The following is a 20,555-nucleotide window of genomic DNA, read 5'->3' as shown; positions in this document are numbered from 1 at the left end:
GTTCTACGAAATGAGAAAGGCCTAGGGATTAATGGAATGACGCACATACTAGGCATAATGTGTGAGGTGCCCAGTTGTCCTTGTAATGGACGAAGGAAAATTCAAGGATACGACTAAGGTAAGCAATGTCATAGAGTTAGCCTCGGGAGTCATGGTTGGTGTTGTTTTCATGTATATGGTGCAATGTGGTGTTATCTATATGTTGTTAGGATTGATTTATGATATTTTCTGATAGGTAGATATGCCCAATTATAAGGGAAACTCTGTCAAAATATTTGGAATATTCAGGGAGTTAGTCAAATACGAGACTTGGGAATGTGAATAAAGAGCTATGTCATATTGGGTGTTTTGTGGCTTTCCCTAACCCTCATTCGAGGACGAATGATCCTAAGTGCGACCGGTATGCGGTCTGTAGACCACATATGCGGCCGCTCGCCCAATGAAATTCTTCATGCCAATTTTGTGACGAAAAATGCGGACCGCAAAACAACTATGGGATCGCTTAATGGACCGCAAAACGACCTTCAATATTCAACAAACTCCCTGCTCAACTCTGCGATGATTATGCGGCCCACAAAACGGTTTTGCGGTCGCGACACAGACCGCATAATTGCCTTTTTCTGCAAACAATTTTCATCAACTCCTCAGTGCATTCTTCAACCCAAAAAGTCTACAATCCTCAAACACGTAAGCCTAGCTCGTCACCACAAAACCTTAAATTCCTTTACAAAGTTTTACGGAGCCTTACATTCTCCCTACCATTGATGAGTTATTTGATGGATTTCATATGAAGACCCAAATTGTCATCTTTAAATTTAATAAGTGATTCTATGTTCTAAGACCTCGAAAAGCACCATTTATTATTCCTCGACTTGCGTGCACAGTCCGTACAATTTTTTGGAAGGTTTTTATGAGAAAAATAGATTAAAATGTGAAATAGAGCTTTAAAATACAACTGAGCAAACAGACTCCGATCAGTGTTTTGACAATTCCAGTAGGTCCGTATCTTGATTTGGGAATTGGGCGTATGCCTGGAATCAAATTCTGAGGTCCCTAGCCCGAGATATGGAAATTTGATGAAAATTTAAAATCTTGAAAGATTAATGAATTTTAAGAAATTACTAATGATGGATTTTTTGACCCCGTATCAGTATTTTGGTTCCAAAGCCCGGTATAGGTCCACTATAATATTTATGACTTGTCTGCCGAATTTGGTGAGAATTAGAGTTGATTTGACGTGATTCGGACGTCCAATTGTGAAAATATAAGTTTTGAAGTTTTTTTGAAAACTTCCTTTGATTTGATGTCCGATTCGTAGTTCTAGATGTTATTTTGGCGATTTGATCACGCGAGCAGGTTCGTATGATATTTTAGGACTTGGGTATATATTTGGTTTGGAGCCCCGAGGGCTCGGGTGAGTTTCAGATAGGCTACGAGATGATTTTGAACTTAGAAAATCTCGTTGTTTTGAGCACCAGTTGTCATCGGATTTTGCGAGTTTTTCTGGGATTTGAGACGTGGGTCCCACTATCGAATATTTTAATGAATTTCAATTTTTTATCCGGAAAATTAGTAAATTCATATGGAATTAATTCCTATGATTCGTATTCGTATTGGAATTTACAAAGCGAGGTAAGTGTCGTGGTTAACCTTGACTTAAGGTAATAGAATCCTTATACTATTTGCTATGTGAAATGCATGTGAACGACGTATAGGCGAGGTGACGAGTGTCTATACGTCGTCAAATTATTTATTTGTATAATTACTTGAAAAATTATAAATTGTTTTAAATCATGAATTATTTATTATATTAATTATTTCACTCATAATTCCTTGTCAAATATTAATTCTTGAATTCCTGTAATAATTGCTACATACTTATTTACATTATGTGCATTAATTGCTACTTGACATTTAGCATATTAAATATTAAACTGCCTATTTTCTCCTTGATTTCCATAATAAATTGTTATTTGTCATTGTTTGTTTTATAATCAAATCATAATTATTGTATGTTTGTTGTTTTATAATTTTATATTAATTATTGCATTTATTGGGAAAATATCTTCTATAAGAATTGGTAAATGGATACATTGGAGGATCGAGTAGCATGCCGCAACAGAATTGATTGAAATGGATATATTGGAGGATCGGATTTCACGCTGCAGCAGATTTATTAAAAAGTCCATATTGGAGGATCGGGTTGCACGCCGCAACAGACTTATTAAAATTCAATATTTGGAGTATCGGATTGCACGTCGCAATAGACTTATTAAAAGTCAATATTTGGGGGATGAGATTGCACGCCGCAATAGACTTATTTAAAAGTAAATATATATACTTGATTAAAAATAATTATATGAGAGGATTGAAAATGAATATATTGTGAGAGCGGGTTGCACGCCGCAACAGAATTGAATGTGAATATATTGTAAGAGCAGGTTGCACGCTGCAACAGAATTGAATGAGAATATATTGTGAGAGCGGGTTGTACGCTGCAACGGAAATTGATAGAAATGCTAATCGGTTATGACTGCTGAGTTGGCTTCAATTATTATAAATGAGTTACTTGATTTATTTCTATTATTTGTTGTTGTTACTAATATTGCGTACAGGTTAATGTAAGTTACCCGCCTTAGCCTCATCACTACTTCGTCGAGGTTAGGCTCAGCACTTACCAGTACATGGGGTCGGTTGTACTAATACTACACTCTGCACTTCATGTGCAGATTTCGGAGTTGGTCCCAGCGGCGTACCATAGACTTGCTCGGATTTCAACAACTCAGAGGAGACTTGAGGTATAACTGCACAACGTCCGGAGTTTTGAAGTCCCCGTCTATTTTACTTTAGCTGTGTGTTTGTTTCTAGACAGCTATATTTTATTCAGACCTTTATTTGTATTTATTCTAGAAGCTCATGCACTTGTGACACCAATTCTGGAATGGTATTTAGACACCATTATTTTTATGAATTATTCACTATATTTCAGAATTTACTTCCGCAATTGTTCTTTGTTATTAATAAATTTTAAAAATTATTTTAAAAATTGATAATATTATTCTAACGTTGGCTTGGCTAGCAAGTGAAATGTTAGGCGCCATCACGGTCCGAATGTGGGAATTTCGGGTAGTGACAGTTGGTATGAGAGCACTAGGTTACATAGGTCTCACGAGTCATGAGCAAGCTTTAGTAGAGCCTGAAAGATCGGTACAAAGACGTATGTACTAATCTCTCAGAGGCTATGAAGTTTAGGAACATTATCACTTCTTTCTTATTCTGTCGTGCGATTTTATTCTATCATCGATGATTGAATCATTCTACTCTTATTCTCTCGCAGATGGTGAGAATACATAATACCATTACCGATGGACAGGGACCAGAGCTTCCGGTGGCAACTATGGCCAGGGGTAGAGGTTGAGGCCAAGATCGTGCTAGAGGCCGAGGCCGAGGCAGAGGTAGAGCTCAGTCCAGAGCTCGAGCAACTGCACTTGTTATAGAACCTCAGGTGGATCTTCAGGAGGAAGTTCCGGTTCAGAATGTACCAGTTTGACCAGTTAAGGTCCCGGAAAGATTCATAGCCACTCCAGTACTTCAGGACGCTCTAGTCCGTTTGATAAGTCTTATGGAGGGCGTGGCCCAGAATGGTACATTTCCAGTGGTACATTTCCAGTGAGGCTGGGGGAGGAGCACAAACTCCCACTACTCCCGCTCCGGAGCAAATGGCTCCCCAGAATCAGGCTCCAGCAGCCCCGCCAGTTGGGGTAGTTCAGCCAGTTGTTGCGGCACAGACTGGTGATAGGCCCGCCATATCTTTTGAGGCCTTATTGAGACTAGATAAGTTTACTAAGCTCTTTCCAGTTCACTTTAGTGGTACACCTTCTGAAGACCCACACCGTTGTTTTTATAGATTATTCACTATATTTCTGAATTTACTTCCACAATTGTTCTTTGTTATTAATAAATTTTAAAAATTATTTTAAAAATTAATAATATTATTCTAACGTTGGTTTGCCTTGCAAGTGAAATCTTAGGCGTCATCACAGTCCGAAGGCGAGAATTTCGGGTCGTAACACTCCACGATGCCAATATTTTCTCCAAACTGGACTTGTTGGCACGTTATCATCACATTCACGTCCACCCCTCTGACATTGAAAAGACGAGCTTTCGAACATACGAAATACATTATGAATTCATTGTTAAGCACTTCGGGTTGTCTAATGCACCTTCGACATTCCAAGCTACCATAAATTTCCTCTTCAAGACCTTCTTTTATTGTTTTGTGTTGGTATTTTAGACGATATACTCATATATAGCAGTCCTTGGCCAGATCACATTCATCATCTCTAATTGATATTTGAGGTCCTTTGTGAGAATTCCTTGATTGTAAAATGATTAAATGCAAATCTGGTCAGTTATCGATTGATTATCTTGGGCATATCATTTCTGCCAAGAGGTTACAAGTGGATCCTTCAAAAATTCAGGTTATTGAGACATGTCCTCCTCCTTCATCTGTCAAAGAGGTTTGTAGCGTTCTCGGGCTTACGGATTATTGTCGTCAATTTTTAATAGCTATGCCCACCTAGCCTTATCTTTGACTGATATTCTCATGAAAGACAATTTTCGTTGAACAGAGCTTCTGGCTCTGTTCTGGTTCTTTGTTTACCAAACTTTAAGAAATTTTTTTCCGTGGAAACAGATGCATATGGGACTGTCATAGGTGTTGTTCTTACTCAAGATGGTCACCCTATAACTTTCTATAGCCAGAAGCTCTCCCCTCAAATGCAGTCAGCCTCAATCTACCACAGAGATTGTTTGTTATCATTCAAGTGGTAAAAAAATTGAGACAATACCTATTGGGGCATAAGTTCTTGATTATTATTGATATCAGCCTCTTAAATCACTCACGAACGATGTGATACAACTCCAGAACAATAATATTGGTTGACTAAGCTAATTGGTTATGATTTTGACATTTTATATCGTCTTGGAAAGCTTAATGTTGCAGGTGATGCCCTTTCATGTCTGCCCACTTCTCAATCTCTTTCTTTTTCTATCCTTGAATTTAATTTGATAGTTAAATTAAAGGAACCTAACAGACCCAGACTTGCTAGAGTTACAACACAATCTTGCAACTGATCCGACTACACTTCCTCATTTTTCTTTTCTTGAACGGCTTCTTTTTATAAACATCGACTAGTGGTGCCACAAGATCGTGACCTTCGTCATCTCTTGCTTCACGATTTTCGTGCTTCCAAAGTGGGTGGTCATGCCAGTGTCGCTCGTACCTTCTATTTATTAGCTTCCAATTTTTATTGGAAAGGCATACGTGCAGATGTTAAACACTTCATTCAGGAGTGTTAAACTTGTTAGTCCATGAAATATTCTTCATTCAAGCTTGTTGGTCTCCTTCAACCTATTCCATTTCCTTCGGTGATCTTTGAAAAGATTTTTATGGACTTTATTACCGATTTGCCTTATTCCAATGGTCACACTATTATTTTGGTTATTGTGTATCGCTTGTCGAAGTATGGTCATTTCATTGCGTTACCTACTTTCTTCACGAGCTAGAAAGTTGCTGAATTATTTGTTCATAAATTTATTGGTCTCTGTAGATTTCCCACAAAAATCATAACTGACCGTGATCCTATTTTTCTCTCTAAATTTTGGAAAGAGATCAATCGATTATGCCAAAATTCTCCCTACCATCCTCAGACCGATGGCCAAACTCTGGGTTTAAAACAATGCCTGGAGATTTATTTATGCTGCTTTTTTGTTGATTCCAAGCTATATGGTTTAAGTTATTACCTTGGGCAGATTTTTGGTACAATACCTCCTTTCAACATGGCTCTAAGATGACCCCCTTTGAAGTGGTTTACGGCCGAACCCCTCCTACCATCACTAGGTTCATTATCGACTCCTCACATAACCCTGTTGTGGTAGAGAGATTTAGGCAGCAAGATGAAACCTTAGCCATTCTCAAGGATCATCATAAGAAAGCTTAGGAGCGAATGAAGTCCTTGGTAGACTTTCGTAGTTGGTGACAGGGAGTATATCTGTCTTTGCCCCTACAGGAAGCTTTTCATCCGCTTCCAATGTTTTAGCAAACTCAGACGTCGATTATTTGGTCCCTTTGAGATTCTTCAACGTGTTGGTGAAGTTGCTTATAAGTTATATCTTCCTCTTCCTCCAGAATTCACGATGTCTTTCGTCTCAGGCCTTTGCAAGTGCATGGGAATCCATCTCAACAAATCACCCCAATTGATCTTCTACACCAATCCAGTCCTATGATCCTTCAACGTGAACAAGTTCTATAGCAGTGCACCATCTCTAAGGGAGGACACCAAGTAGATCAACTTTTTATCCGACGGATTGGATTGTATCCAAGGCTACCTGGAAAGACAAACATACTAATGCAACGAAGATTTCCTAATCTGAATATTAGGGTCAAGGTTCGTCTTGAAGGGATGCAATGTAACGAGCCTAATACATGAGTAGACCCAGCCCAGATGTAGCAACAGATCAACACATCCACCTAAGCATTTTGATAACTTTGTGGTTCCAAAAGAGAATATCTCTGCCAAAGTCGTTGTGGAGAAGCACCCAACTAAGCAGAAGGACAATTACACTACCATATAAACCAGACATGAGTAGCTATAGAAAAATGCATATTGAGCGATCTTTTCTTTGTTGCCTTAGCTTGTATTTAGATCTGGAACCTCCCTCCCTTCTTCTTTTTGGTTTTCTTCAGACTTAAGTTGATTTTTCTGATGTTTTTTGTTTGTAATCGAGACTGATTTTCAGTTATATTTAAGCTATTTAGTTGATTATATACTCTCATTTTTTCATACCAAATTGTCTAGACTCCACCCTAGTTTTACATTCTTTAACGGGCATAAAAACCGAGCAACCAGACTAAACCGAACTACTTCGGTTCTTTGGTTTCGGTTCGTTGGTTTTCTGTACGGTCTTCGATATTAGAATATCAGTATTTCGGTTGTATTAAAATTTTGGTATACCGAAATATCGAACTTAGCATATTAAGTAGCCTAATTTTAATTTGAGTCCAACTCATAACTCAAACTCTAAGTCTCGTATTTGTACCCAAATAAATATCTTAAGACTTATAGCCTAATTGATTTTTTATGTGCTTTGATTTAAAAACATATGAATGCTGCTTTAGCAGTGCCCAGTGACAAGGTTTAATTATTTAAGACTTATAATTGTTGCTTTGATTGCTCACCACTCACCATTATTTTGTATGTGCTTTACTGCTGAAAATGCTTTAACACTAAGTCACCACTAAAAGACTTATTATTTTTATATGCTTTGGTTTAAGTCTCTTTATATTTATTTATGGGTTAGAGTAACTGTTTTGTTTATGTTTAAAGAATATTATTGTTTAACGTAGAAGTCTTTGTTTGTTTGAGTTTGAGCCTCTGTTTTATATGTGCTTTGCCAAAGTTACGTGGGCGTTAATGTATTGCTTCAGATTGGAGTCTTAAGTGGCAGTACTTCATATAACTGAACTGTAAAAGTCACTAGGCTTGATATTTGACAATGTCACACTTTATTGTTAATATCTCATCATTTCTCTATAGAGGAAAGCAATTGAAGTGGCTGGGATTGAACAAGAAAATGGAGATTTTTTTTTTTTAGTTTATCAGAATACATTGATATTACTATATTTTAGTAAAGTACTAAAATAAAACTTGAGGAATATTTACATAAGCTAAACTACCGCTTCACCAACATCACAATCGGCCATATTGTCCATATTCTTGCATGTATAACTTCGAACCGAATAAAAAATACCGAACTGTATCGAAACCATACAGAATCGAATAAGAAATACTGAATCGTACCGAACTAACTTTGGTACAGTGTTTGGTATATACATTTGATAAACCGAATACTGAAATATTAGTTTTTACATACCGAACCGAAGTACGGAACATTCACCCCTACCACAACCTTTACCTCTTAATCACTTGTAAAACTATAGATACTACTTTCAGCAACTCTTGTCCGATGTTAAACATGCATCACGCTTCCAGATTTTCGTACAAAAATTATTGCACGGATCAAATAATTATTACACATAAAATGCTTCAAAATTTAATGTTACTTCTGCCCATGATGATCAAGTGTAGAAGTATCCTAAATGCAAAAGGCAAGAAAGGAGAAATATCCTAAGTGCCAAAGACAAGAAAGAAGGAGAAAACTTTTTGGTGGATTCAATACTGTTTCTGGTAAATTGAATTAGTCTGGAATGATGATTGATGAAAATACAGCTTGCAAATGCAATCATGGAACATTCCAATATTATAACAAAATAATTACTTATAAAGTAATGTTATTTTTTTAATACGTGCAAATAGAGAATCAATTAGTAACATGTGGGTTCACAACATAATTAAAATTAATGTAGAAAATCTACCAAATACTGTTAAATTCATAGACGTAATGAAAACCTGTTCACCCCAGTAACCACAAATCGCGTATGTACAGTTTAGTGCAATCCCAAATCGTTACGTACCAGATCTACTAATCCGCTCTTTCTTTACCTACAAACGGCCCACACAGCAACCACCACGGATCCAGTCCAATATAATCCAATCGATGTAGGCAAAAAGAGGAAAATTAAGTTGTTGACATAATCATAACATTGCCAATAAATTAGCATATTCTACTAACTTCTTCTAGGCCACAATTGGACAAAGAACTAGTTGCCTGAATCTCCCCCCCTTCAAATGACGAATGCATTCAAAGCAGCACTATTTCATTCCAAACATTAAGAAGTAGAACAAAGTGAATATAAAATGATTTCTTTTGGTAAATTAATGATAAAGATATACAATCCGAACGAGGAATAAAATTACTTTGAAGAGAATTAACATGTACCGCTACAGTACTACAACATAAGAAAAACAAAAACTCTTGAGGAAAAGGACAAGAGTGCCCTCATTTTGATGAATTTGGATGATCCCAATCAAGTACCCATTGGCAAAGAATCTCTTGGGAAGTCATTTCTGTCTGCTTCAGCTCTCCCCCTCTCCCCCTCTCATTATTTAACCACTATTTTCCCCTACTTTTCCTCTTCATTCTCATATCAATCTACAACATAGCTACCCAAAAAGAAAGCAGGAAATAGAATTATTTCTTCTTCCTCCTCCTCCTCTTCTTCTTCTTCTTCTATTTTTCTTTAGCTTTTTGCTTCATTTTCTAAAGAAGAGCGCAACCAAAAAACAAAAGTGAGAAAGATATTGAATAAACATGTCTTGTCAATATAATTTAACCACGACGACCTCTTCTCTCAGAATATTCTCCCTCAGCTCCCGCCGCTACGCATCGAATTCTTCTGCAAGTCAACCTCATAAGTTCCTTAAACGTGAGCTCTAGTTTTACTACTCTCTCCCCTTCTGCTTTTCCACTTTCTTTTAGTTATTCTTTTTTAACTGAGTAGTACTAGAAGTAATAGTGTTACAAAAAATATTGGAAGTTTAAGTACAAAACAATATTACTTATAGGCAGCGGGTGTTCTACAGAACAAGTACGTTTCAGTTCCAATCCGCAATGCGATGCGGTTTCAAGACCTTGCACACAAGGTATCAACTAGACTTTTTTTTATCCCTTTCTTTTGTCTGTATTTTTATTGACAATACCGATTTGTTACAAATTAAAATGCAGAATACAAAGAGGTGTCCAAAAATGGTTTGCCAGTTATCAAATGGGACGACAACGTGGAGGAAGCAGACAGTACAGAAGAAGAAGAAGAAACACACGAGGTGGTTTGGCCAAGAAAAGAAAATCCTCTTGCTTCTTCTTTTCCCTTAAGTTTAAATTATGACGAGCCAAAAATTTATAAACGAGATTCAAGAAGATACTAAAATATCATTGTTGGGATGCGAATCTGTGACATAAAGCAATTTTGCAATCTCATTACCGTTACACTAGTATATTCTCATATGACAAAGAGATTGAATTAAATCCCCTTCACTTCACCCAACTCCGCCCCTATATACATTGATAGTTTAGTGCAAAAGAATATTTACACTAGCTATCGTATAACCTATGAGATATTACATGTAACTATTTTTAAAAAGAGAGATAATTAGAAGTGAAAGATAAAACAAGCTACCTGGTACAACATATTGAAATATACACATGACATAAATATTCTTTACGCTTTTGGCGTCCATAAGTTAAATTACATTCTACTTTGACTACATATATTCTTGAATATTTTTTTCTTTTTGTGGTTGATTGTTCTTAATTGGAAAATTATGTTAAATAAAAGGTGTACACATCAAATAAGATAAAGGAACATATTGATGCCGTTCGGTTAATGTTGCAATCAATGGATGACGGAGAGATAAGTATATCAGCTTATGACACAGCTTGGGTTGCTCTTGTGAAAGACATTAATGGAAGTGATACTCCTCAATTCCCTTCAAGTCTTGAATGGATTGCCAACAATCAACTTGCTGATGGTTCGTGGGGTGACAAGTCCATCTTTTTGGCTCACGATCGAATCATCAACACATTGGCCTGTGTTATTGCTTTGAAATCTTGGAATTTGCACACTGACAAAAGAGAACTAGGTAATGATGTTTACCTAATCACTGCTTACTAGTTTGTGTTATCATTCATCATTATTATACTCCATTATTTAGTTAATCCATATGTTGAGGTAATCATGTAATATATTGTCTTTTCGTTTTTTTTTTTGATAGGAATATCGTTTGTCAGAGAGAATTTAAGCAAGATTGGAGATGAAAATGCTGGGCATATGCCAATAGGATTTGAAGTGGCGTTTCCTTCACTAATTGAGATTGGAAAAAAGATAGGCATTGATATTCCGGATGATTCTCCTGTCTTGAGAGAGATATATGCTAGAAGAAATCTAAAACTTACAAGGTATATATATAGTCAAGCACATCTTAAACCTACTACTCTTGAGCAGGAACAATTTATTTATGTTTGCACTAGCTAAACAAATTAATCTTAGGAGATTAATTAAAGTCACATTTCGTTCACTAAACATGAATAAGAGATATGGATACAAGTTTATAAAAATGTCATATAACTACATACAATTATAAGTAAGTTTTTCCCTGACTTATCTCTTCTTACTTTTCTCCTTTTCTTTGTCGAGAAAGAGAACAAAAGAACAAAGGATAGCTCATTAGTCGAAATTCCTGTCATTTAAATCTTATATGTTTCCTATCATGAATAAATTTAATCTATAATTACACATATATATGCTCTCTTCATCCCCTTTTATTTGACTTTCTTTTATTTATTCTCAGAAAAATCAACATATTTTCTTAAATATTTACATGCACCAGTTTCATTAGTGTATATCGATCAAAGTACTACTTTATATCAATTTGACAACTAAGTGTATCTTATAGTAATCAATACTTTAACATTCACCAACTACACTCAATTATTATATAAGAATTTTAACTTCTATATACTGGCAATGTAGAATGATTCTTTCATAATTAGATATTTTAAAAAATATATAACTATATGTAACCTAACATAAGAAGTGGTATTAGCAAGATAAAATAAGGTAGATTATATATTACAATGGGTTAAATTAAATGTTGCATTCCAATATGTTAATCTACCTTTCTTTTGTGAATTATCCCAAAATATTGTCTAGGTTCCTTGAAGAAAAGTTTTCCTTCTTTTTACATACCCTTGAAAGATCCAATGGCTCTACTTTTACACTTTTCAATAAAAGATTATATTTTATTCTGCCCTTCTACAATAAGAAAACGAAATATCTACAAGAAAACCAAATATCTCCAATAAGCTTCTCAACATGTACTAATCATTCATATTTTCAATTCTTTGCCAAATGAACAATCAAATTAGGACGGATGGGGTTATTCCTCTTTCACTTTAAACTCAATAAAAGCAGTGACATATTTTCTCCATTTTCTTTAGGCGATAAAAAGTGGAACTCTTTTTACTATTCCATGTTATATGTGTTTAATTTTCCATGGGATATGAGTAATGATTATGTGTGTGCGCAATAGGATACCAAAAGACATAATGCACAAAGTGCCCACAACGTTACTCCACAGTTTGGAAGGAATGCCAGATTTGGACTGGCAAAAACTACTTCACTTGCAGTGCGCTGATGGGTCTTTCCTCTTTTCTCCATCCTCCACTGCCTTTGCACTTATGCAGACTCATGATACTAATTGTCTCAATTATCTCGCAAACACTGTTCAGAAATTCAATGGCGGAGGTACGTACGTATTCAACGAAATTAATCACGGCAAGACCTTTTAGATCTAGACCTAATTCAACTGAAAAAAGTTTAATGAATATTTGTTTGGTTCTTTATTTCGCTAATCATTTAGTTCCGAATGTATATCCGGTGGACTTATTTGAGCACATCTGGATCGTTGATCGATTGGAAAGACTTGGAATTTCTCGGTATTTTAAGGCAGAAATTAAAGAATGTATTGATTACGTCAATAGGTACGTAAAAATTACACCTACAAATACATTTGAGCAAGTTAGGAGAAATTTAAGGACTAGTATATATGATACAGGACTACTGCTCATTTGCAGACATTGGACAAATAAAGGAATCTGCTGGGCTAGAAATTCCAGAATTCAAGACATTGATGATACGGCCATGGCTTTTAGACTTTTAAGGTTGCATGGCTACGTGGTTTCTGCTGGTTAGTAGTTCACCAAAACCTACATATGTCTCGTTCCCTTCATATAATTGAATTACCAATCCATTGTTTTATTAGCAATGAGTTTAAGTTACGTACGTGATGTTGTAAATAAATTTTACATCAGTTGCATAATTTACTCTAATTTTCGGGTTATCGGTTTGAATTTATTTTTATCATTAATTAGCTGTTATGCTAGTTCAATTTTGTTTGATTATATAAAAAGAATGTAAACTGCCAGCGGATGCGGATCCATAATGTAAGCTATGAGTTCAACAAACGTAGTATATATAGCTTTGGCCTAGACCTTGTATACGTGCCTCTTAATTCTAGAATAATTAATACAAAGAGAGAAGATGGAAAAAATAATTAATTCTCTCTTGATTTTCTAAAAGGACAAGTATTTAAGAATAATTATTTTTAGTATAACAACTAAATAGGAACGGAGGGAGTATGTGTTAAGAAATTCACCAAAATATATACAAATATTCAATTTCGAACTCAATGATTCACTTGAGGTTGTTGTGCATAACCCATTATGGATCTGTCGCTGTAATTATATGAAACTTAAACTCTTTAGTAGTGCTGAGTTTTTTTTTTCCCAACAGACGTATTCAAAAACTTTGAGAGCAGGGGTGAATTTTTTTGCTTCGTGGGACAATCGAACCAGGCAGTGACTGGAATGTATAATCTGTTTAGGGCTTCCCAATTGATGTTTCCTGGAGAGAAGATACTTGCTGATGCCAAGAACTTTTCCTCCAATTTTTTGCAAGAAAAACGAGCTCAAAATCAACTTCTAGACAAGTGGATCATCACCAAAGATCTCCCCGGAGAGGTAAAAAGTTAATTTTAAAGAAAAGACTAACAATTTCAGTAATCAAACCAATTGTTTATGAAATTTAAATTAAAAGAAATCAAAATGCAGTATTTCACAAAAAATCAACATAAGTATATATGCTCCAAAAACATTCTCCCAAAAGTTAATCCAAGTTATGACTGACTAGTGAGATTTGTTATAGCGGCTGAGTATGTTGACCAATATTTGATTATAATTAGTTGGATGTTCGAGTCACATGGAGAGTAAGTAGAAATACTATTAATCCTCCTGCATAACTTTTTAACAACATTGTTTTTCAATTTTTTCAAAACTAACTTATTAGCGATTAAGTCAAATCCAAGCGCCCCCCTTGATTAATTGGTTTCTCTTCGGTTTTCATTCGACAATTAATAATTGCTACTTTATCTAGAGAACTTCGTTTTCCTTCACACATTTTCTTCTTTTCTTTTTTTGTAATACTATAATTTTTTTGTGTGTATAACAGGTAGAATATGCATTAGACATACCGTGGTATGCCAATTTGCCTCGGATAGAAACAAGGTTCTTTCTGGAACATTATGGTGGTGAAGATGATGTGTGGATTGGTAAAACCTTGTACAGGTACTTTTTGCAATTAATGTTTCTCTAATAAAAATAAAATTACTTCCTTCTCACCTTTTTCCTTCATTTTTTCTACTTCATTAATTTAAAAAGGTCAAAATATATACCCGTGATATTCTCCACACTTTTTCCTCTTTCTTCAAATAAAATTGTCTAACTACTTGCAAAAGTTGTGTTTTGTCTGCAGTCTTCATGATTGTTTTGTTTTGTTCTACCGGGAGAACGTATTGAACTATGAATTTCTCTACTTTTCATTATCTATTTTATATGGTATTCTTTCCTTTAAACTTGCCTAAAAAAGAAGACAAATACTTATATTTGAAATTTTTTTAAATTTAAATTTTTTATTTTACCTTTAATGATATGTTTTATATGCATAAAATTATCATAAAATGCTTAAAATCATAAGTGTCAAAAATACTTTTTGTATATGCCAAGATTTAGCTTTTTAAAATTTCGATCAAACACCCTTGTATAAGAAGACGGAGGGAGCATTAAAAATAGAGCGCCTACAATAGAAAGTTGTCAGAAAACTTTTAAGTATAGTGCTGTCCACAAAGATAAGGACAATTAATAAGCTTTAGGCACTCTTCGTCTTTTTCATGGAAACTAACCTACGACCGTAATATTGTTCGGCGATGTTGAAGCAAGTTGTCAACCATGCGATAGTGATTGTTTTGTATAATAACTCAATGTTTGGCCTACGTACCAACGAACTCCTGAAATGTCCTAATCAGCAGCTTCTTTTATAACCATAACTAATCCAAATTTGTATTGCATGGTGTTCATCTAAGGAGAAAGTGCTCCATACTAGGAATTTCACTAATCCTATAATTTGAATTAGAGACATTTAGTTAAACGTGGAGGGACTCATCTGACCCCTATATCCGATCCCTTGGAGGTTTCACATTTGAGCTAGCAATTTCCTACATCTACAACAACGATAAATATAGGCCATTGTTCATAAAAAGTGAGATAACTTTATAACTGATTCAGATAGTGTAAAATAATTTACACCACAAATGTATATAAGTTCAATCCTTACAAATATATTTCTGTAAATTTTTATTGAAATTAAGTACTCCTTCACTTGTCAGGATGCCACTTGTCAATAATAACACCTATCTGGAGCTGGCAAAATTGGATTACAACAATTGCCAAGCAGTGCATCAGCTTGAGTGGAGAAGCATTCTCCAGTAAGTCTTACTTATATTGAGTGATCATGCACCTTCAATAGTTGTGATCATGCACCTTAAATAGTGAGGTTAGTAATAATAAGTTGATGCATACAATTTTATTAATGAGGACGAAATGAACTAGTCACTAGGTAGCTAGCTAGATCCTCTTGATTCTTACCATTGGAAAATCTAGGATTTAGATCAATTGGTTAAGAGTGATTATTACCTTTATATATGCATAGATTTTAGTTTTTTTGTCTTTTGCATATATCTGTATATATAATTCGAGTAGAAAGCAATGGGTTCAGCTGAACCTATCTTGATTCGCTTCTAATTCTTGGATGATTGCATGCGAGCAGGTGGTACAGAGACTGTGGATTAGGAGAGTTTGGATTGAGCGAAAGAAGACTATTGGTGATGTACCATTTGGCGACTGGTAGTGTATTTGAACCAGAAAGGTACAGAGAGCGACTGGTTTGGGCCAAAACCGCTGCTATTATGGAGACTATTAAACGCCACTTTGGCAGTTCCCAAATCTCTGGGGAACACAAGACTGCTTTTCGTCACGACTTCGCACATAGCAGCAGCAGCAGCTTACACTGCCTGAACTCTTATGCTAGGTGAAAATCCATAGCTACGATGCCTAATTCCTACTTCAAATAAAAATCTGTATATCAGTACGTTCAGGCATGCTTGCTTTAGAGATTTCGATAAAGGAATCTTCAAATAAAATTTTCATATTTGGAAACTACTAATTAGAAATTATAAGTCACAATAGTAAACAATTCAAAATATTTACAAAATATATGATAAAAATATCATCAAACGAAAAATTCTTTTGACTTTCTAAATAGTAAATGTGTGTGATTTTGTTTTTATATAGTACTATTTTTTTTTTTTTGTGTGCGAGCATGTGCTCATATGTATACATAATTCCAGCTAAAAATAAGAGATTATTGATTGTGGTCCTAAGAATTCTTACTGTTACTATTCATGCATTTACTATTAAAGAGGTGAACCCTTTCGATTATGTGAGCTACTTTTTTGTTGTTTTGAACTGGGGAATGGCAGGTATAGGACAGGACAGAGACTCGTTGGGACTCTACTCGAAACCCTAAAGCAGCTCTCACCGGATAGCAGAGACATCCATCAACACTTGCGTCATACTGTTAGTCCTGCTTGCTATATTTTCTTTAGCAGTTCAATATTGAAATATACTCATTCCGTTTCAATTTATGTGAACCTATTTCTTTTTTAGTCCGTGTCAAAAAGAATCATCACTTTCCTTATTTGGAAACAATTTACCTTTATGCAATGATTTATAGCCACACAAAATATATGTGCCTCATCTTACACCACAAGTTTAAAAGTATTCTCTCTTTTCTTAAACTCCGTGCCCAGTCAATCTGTGCCTTGTCAAATGAGTTCACATAAATTGAAAAAGATGGGAGTATATGGTAATCTTTCTTTACGACAAAGAAACCTCAGAAAATATTGTTAATGTCATGAACATGTACAGTGGGAAAAGTGGCTGGTGATATTGGAAGAGGGAGGCGAGGGAAAAGTAGATGCAGAACTCCTAATTCGTACGTTAAATCTCTGTGCCGGCATGTCAGATGAGCTATTGTTGTCGCATCCTATGTATCAAAAGCTCCTCAACATCTCCAATAATGTTTGCCACCGTCTCCATCTTTTCCAGCAGCATTCTAAGGTTAGATGATAATATGCTGCCAAACTTAGATCAGATGTTGTTTAACTTATATGACCTACAGTGTAAGAAATGTTTTGCATCACTAGGTCGTCCAAAAGATATTTACTGTATAAAATTGATTTGTTATATACACACACTATTTCTTATCGTGCATACATTCTTAACGTGTATGCATGAGCATCTCTTTAAGGAGGTCAAATGAGCGTGTTGTATTAAAATTGGACGGGTTAAAACGAGCCAATTAATATTATTGGTGCAGAATTCGGAGGATCAGAGGATTGAAAAGCAGCTGGAAATATCGGCATGCATGAAGATAGAATATGACATGCAACAACTTGCTGAGCTCGTGCTATCCCGCTCTGATTGCTCAGATGAGGATCTAGATGACAACATCAAGCAAACGTTCCTTAATGTTGCCAAGAGTTTCTATTATGCTGCTTACTGTAATCCAAGAACAATTGATTTTCACATTGACAGAGTGCTCTTCGAAAGAGTACTTTAAGTATTCTAGTGTGTATCAAGTTTATGTTGGTGCATTATTCTGATCTTGTAAGTCTTTTCTGCACAAAAGACTATCTACGTTTTGAAAGAAAAAAGAAAAGAAAAAAATATATATATATATACACACACACTTTGGTCATTTAAAAAATAACTGCAGGCTCATAAAAAGGAGAATTGGTAACTTGAAAGCTAAAATAAATTACTCGCTATAACAAGTTAAAATACACGAAATCACGAATTGTAAATTGGATCTGAATTGAAAATTTGAAGGTTAATATTACTAAAACAAGGTAAACTAATGAGCAAAAAGGAACAATATCTTTTGATCCAATATATCATTCAAAAAATAATGTTACCATACTTAAAGAGGTTTTTGATTCAACAAATTTGTGTAGTGGTGCATTTGAGAAAGAACATTTGTGTTTGGATTCTTTTGCCAAAAAAGGTCCAACTCAAGTGAGGTGGATGGTAAAAGAGCTTGTCCCTCTGAGCCCATCTCATTCAAAAATGGCAGGCAAAGTGATCAGAAGATAGCACATCAAGATCAACCTCAGAGTGAGATGAAATATATATATAGATCAAAACATTAAGATCTTGTTTCCCGTTCGGGACAAGCAAGGATCAGTTAGACAAGACATATATATAATCTTCCCCAACCACTTTTAATTTTGTATGCACCCTACTAGATACTATTATTGGTACTAGGGTATTTACCAACCTTTAAAAGTTTTTTTTTTTTCTCCAAACAACGTAACCTTTAAAATTTCAAAAAAAAAAAGAAGAACAAATCAACAATCAGATAATGGGGTATCTGCAATAAATAATTAATGAAACTCCATAGCTTTTTAAGTAAATATTGTTTGAACAACTTCAAAATTTAGATGTATATAAAGCTGAGTGTTCTCTTATTCTCAAGTTTCTGACGAATTAAAAAAAAAGGAAAGAAGAGGATAAAGAATGGGAATACGAAATGATGTTTGCCTTGAAAACGAAAAGAAGAGCCATTGGCGTGACTAGAAGGGCCACAAAAGATTTTAAAAACAGATTCCCGACGAAGCATGAGAAAGTGCAAAGCAAAAGCAAGGTGAATATTTTGTAATATATGGTACATAAAAGCAAAGTGAATGGTCATGCTTTAATCTTGCATTCAAACACTTTAATTTTGTCAATGCTCCATAGAGTCTTGATAAAAGAAGAGTATGCTTTTGTATAGAGGCCGAAAATAATAAGTTAGCGTCTCTGGCTCCATAGCAAAGTGTTACACATCATGCACAAATATAACATGAATATGTATGTGACACGTAAAATTAATAGAGGTGTCTTATTTTTCTCAAACTACTAACTCATAAATACATTTAAACTCTTTATTCCTAATTTCCCGGCATCAACTAGCAGTAGCCAACACCAAGGGCTGGCAAAATGGTAATAATTCCAAATAAAGCCTTACGAACTAAGAAGAGTTTACTGGAGAATTACGACAGTAAAATTGGTTGCCGGGCTGAACTTTCACTTGGTTCATTTAATCCCCCTCCCCCCCCCCCCCCCATGTATAATTAAAATAAAACATATAAAAAAAAAATACTAAGAAGAGTTTCCAGGAATGACGCTTCTTAGGTCACAAGCTAGCTAAGGAAACAGATAGAGCTAGGGTTTACCTGATTTCAACGGTCAAAACTTTTTCAAAATTCAATTAGCACAACACATATTGCCCAAGGGGTATTCCCAATAATATTAATATTCAGAAACCAGGAGTATTTTAAGCTCTTGTGGTGCAAAACAGAAGACATGCAAAAAAGTTTATAGAGCACTAAACAAGCAGCTGCTAGGAACAAGAACATTTGCCTAGGGATGGAAGTCCATGCACTGGCCAATACACATGAGAAGCTCCTCAAATTACAGCCAAAATGAAGGCCAAGACTTCTAGCACTTTCTTTTATGGTTAGATAAATCTACCAGTTATTCCACAACATTTAGTGATCAAAAGATCAATAGGTCAAACTGGAATGCCCCACCCTTGTGAAAAGCGCTAAAAATGAATGCTCCCATTTCAATACCCTTTAGGCTTTATAACTGATGACAAAGGAAAGACCTGGTCTCAGCGTTGCAGCACACTACTGGAAAATGGCAGAATTCCGACCGTCAAAACGGTCGAAATTCGGTCGGAAATTACGAATTTTCGATCAAAATTGATCGGTCGGAAAACAGTTTGTCGGAAAATAATTTATGACCGAATCCGTCGGTGATTTTCGACCAAAGTAGTCGGAACGATATTCAAATTTCCGACCAAAGTGGTCGGAATTTTACCGACCGAATCGGTCGTAATAATATAAATAAAAATAATTATTTATTTAAAATTAAATAATAAAAATATATAATTTCCGACCAAATCAGTCGGAAATTAATAATTAAAAAAAAATTATTTAATTTCCGACGGGATCCGTCGAAAACTGTTAAATATTTTTTTTTATTTCCGACCGATTCAGTCGGAAATCTGGGTGTTTTGGTAAAATCTAGGCAGTTGTCCGACTGTTTCCGTCGGAAATCAGTCGGAATTTTCTGTAAAACTGGGCAGAATTCTGCTCAATTTTAAGCTACACCACCTGTGAGACTATTACAATACAATAACGCCAACCACCAATCAACAAATATAACATCTAAACCAACAATACCAACCATTAGCACTATCTAAACCAACAATACCAACCATTAACACAATCTAAAGTCTAAACCAACAATACCAACCATTAACTCAATCTAAACCAACAATACCAACCATTAAACCTTACAATTTTGGGCATAGAAACTTCTAAATAGTAGCCCATATTCAAGTTTAAAAACCAAACATAAAGTTGTCTCTCACAATCAAGTTTACTAATCAACCAAAACACCACACCTAAACTACTACACATCAGATTTAGTTTGTTTATCCTCAACATCAGATAGATCATGCCCATATTTTCTCATGAATTTCTTCATCTTAACAAATGTTGCGAATTGGGAGTCCAAATGTTGCTTCAAATCAC

General features: G+C 35.2%; 1 protein-coding gene across 2 annotated transcripts; it reads left to right on the top strand.

Moving 5' to 3' along the window:
* Positions 1 to 9,040: 9,040 nt before the first annotated feature.
* On the top strand, positions 9,041 to 17,584 carry LOC104121515 (ent-copalyl diphosphate synthase 1-like). Of its 2 annotated transcripts, none has more exons than XM_009633528.4 (15): positions 9,041 to 9,388; positions 9,528 to 9,605; positions 9,688 to 9,785; positions 10,298 to 10,601; positions 10,734 to 10,917; positions 12,051 to 12,265; positions 12,381 to 12,501; positions 12,595 to 12,707; positions 13,313 to 13,539; positions 14,027 to 14,142; positions 15,240 to 15,338; positions 15,680 to 15,940; positions 16,392 to 16,488; positions 16,840 to 17,031; positions 17,291 to 17,584. In XM_009633528.4, exons 1-15 carry the CDS (start codon positions 9,274 to 9,276, stop codon positions 17,531 to 17,533), a joined length of 2,463 nt encoding a protein of 820 aa, XP_009631823.1. In that variant the 5' UTR covers positions 9,041 to 9,273; the 3' UTR covers positions 17,534 to 17,584. The 2 variants fall into 2 exon arrangements, with proteins under 2 accessions (XP_009631823.1, XP_009631824.1); XM_009633529.4 differs by having other exon boundaries at positions 9,042 to 9,388; positions 9,546 to 9,605.
* The last annotated feature ends 2,971 nt before the right edge of the window (positions 17,585 to 20,555 follow it).

The sequence above is a fragment of the Nicotiana tomentosiformis genome, chromosome 1 (genome assembly GCF_000390325.3).
Source record: "Nicotiana tomentosiformis chromosome 1, ASM39032v3, whole genome shotgun sequence".
Taxonomy (NCBI): Eukaryota; Viridiplantae; Streptophyta; class Magnoliopsida; order Solanales; family Solanaceae; genus Nicotiana; species Nicotiana tomentosiformis.
This window is presented reverse-complemented; position numbering and strand designations above follow the sequence as displayed.

Bases quoted from the DNA above. Each gene is read 5' to 3' on its own strand.
- LOC104121515 (XM_009633528.4), top strand. From the start codon at position 9,274: ATGTCTTGTCAATATAATTTAACCACGACGACCTCTTCTCTCAGAATA. The intron at 9,389-9,527 runs GTGAGCTCTAGT...TATTACTTATAG, and splicing joins ACCTCATAAGTTCCTTAAAC to GCAGCGGGTGTTCTACAGAA. The intron at 9,786-10,297 runs GTGGTTTGGCCA...GTTAAATAAAAG, and splicing joins AAGAAGAAGAAACACACGAG to GTGTACACATCAAATAAGAT.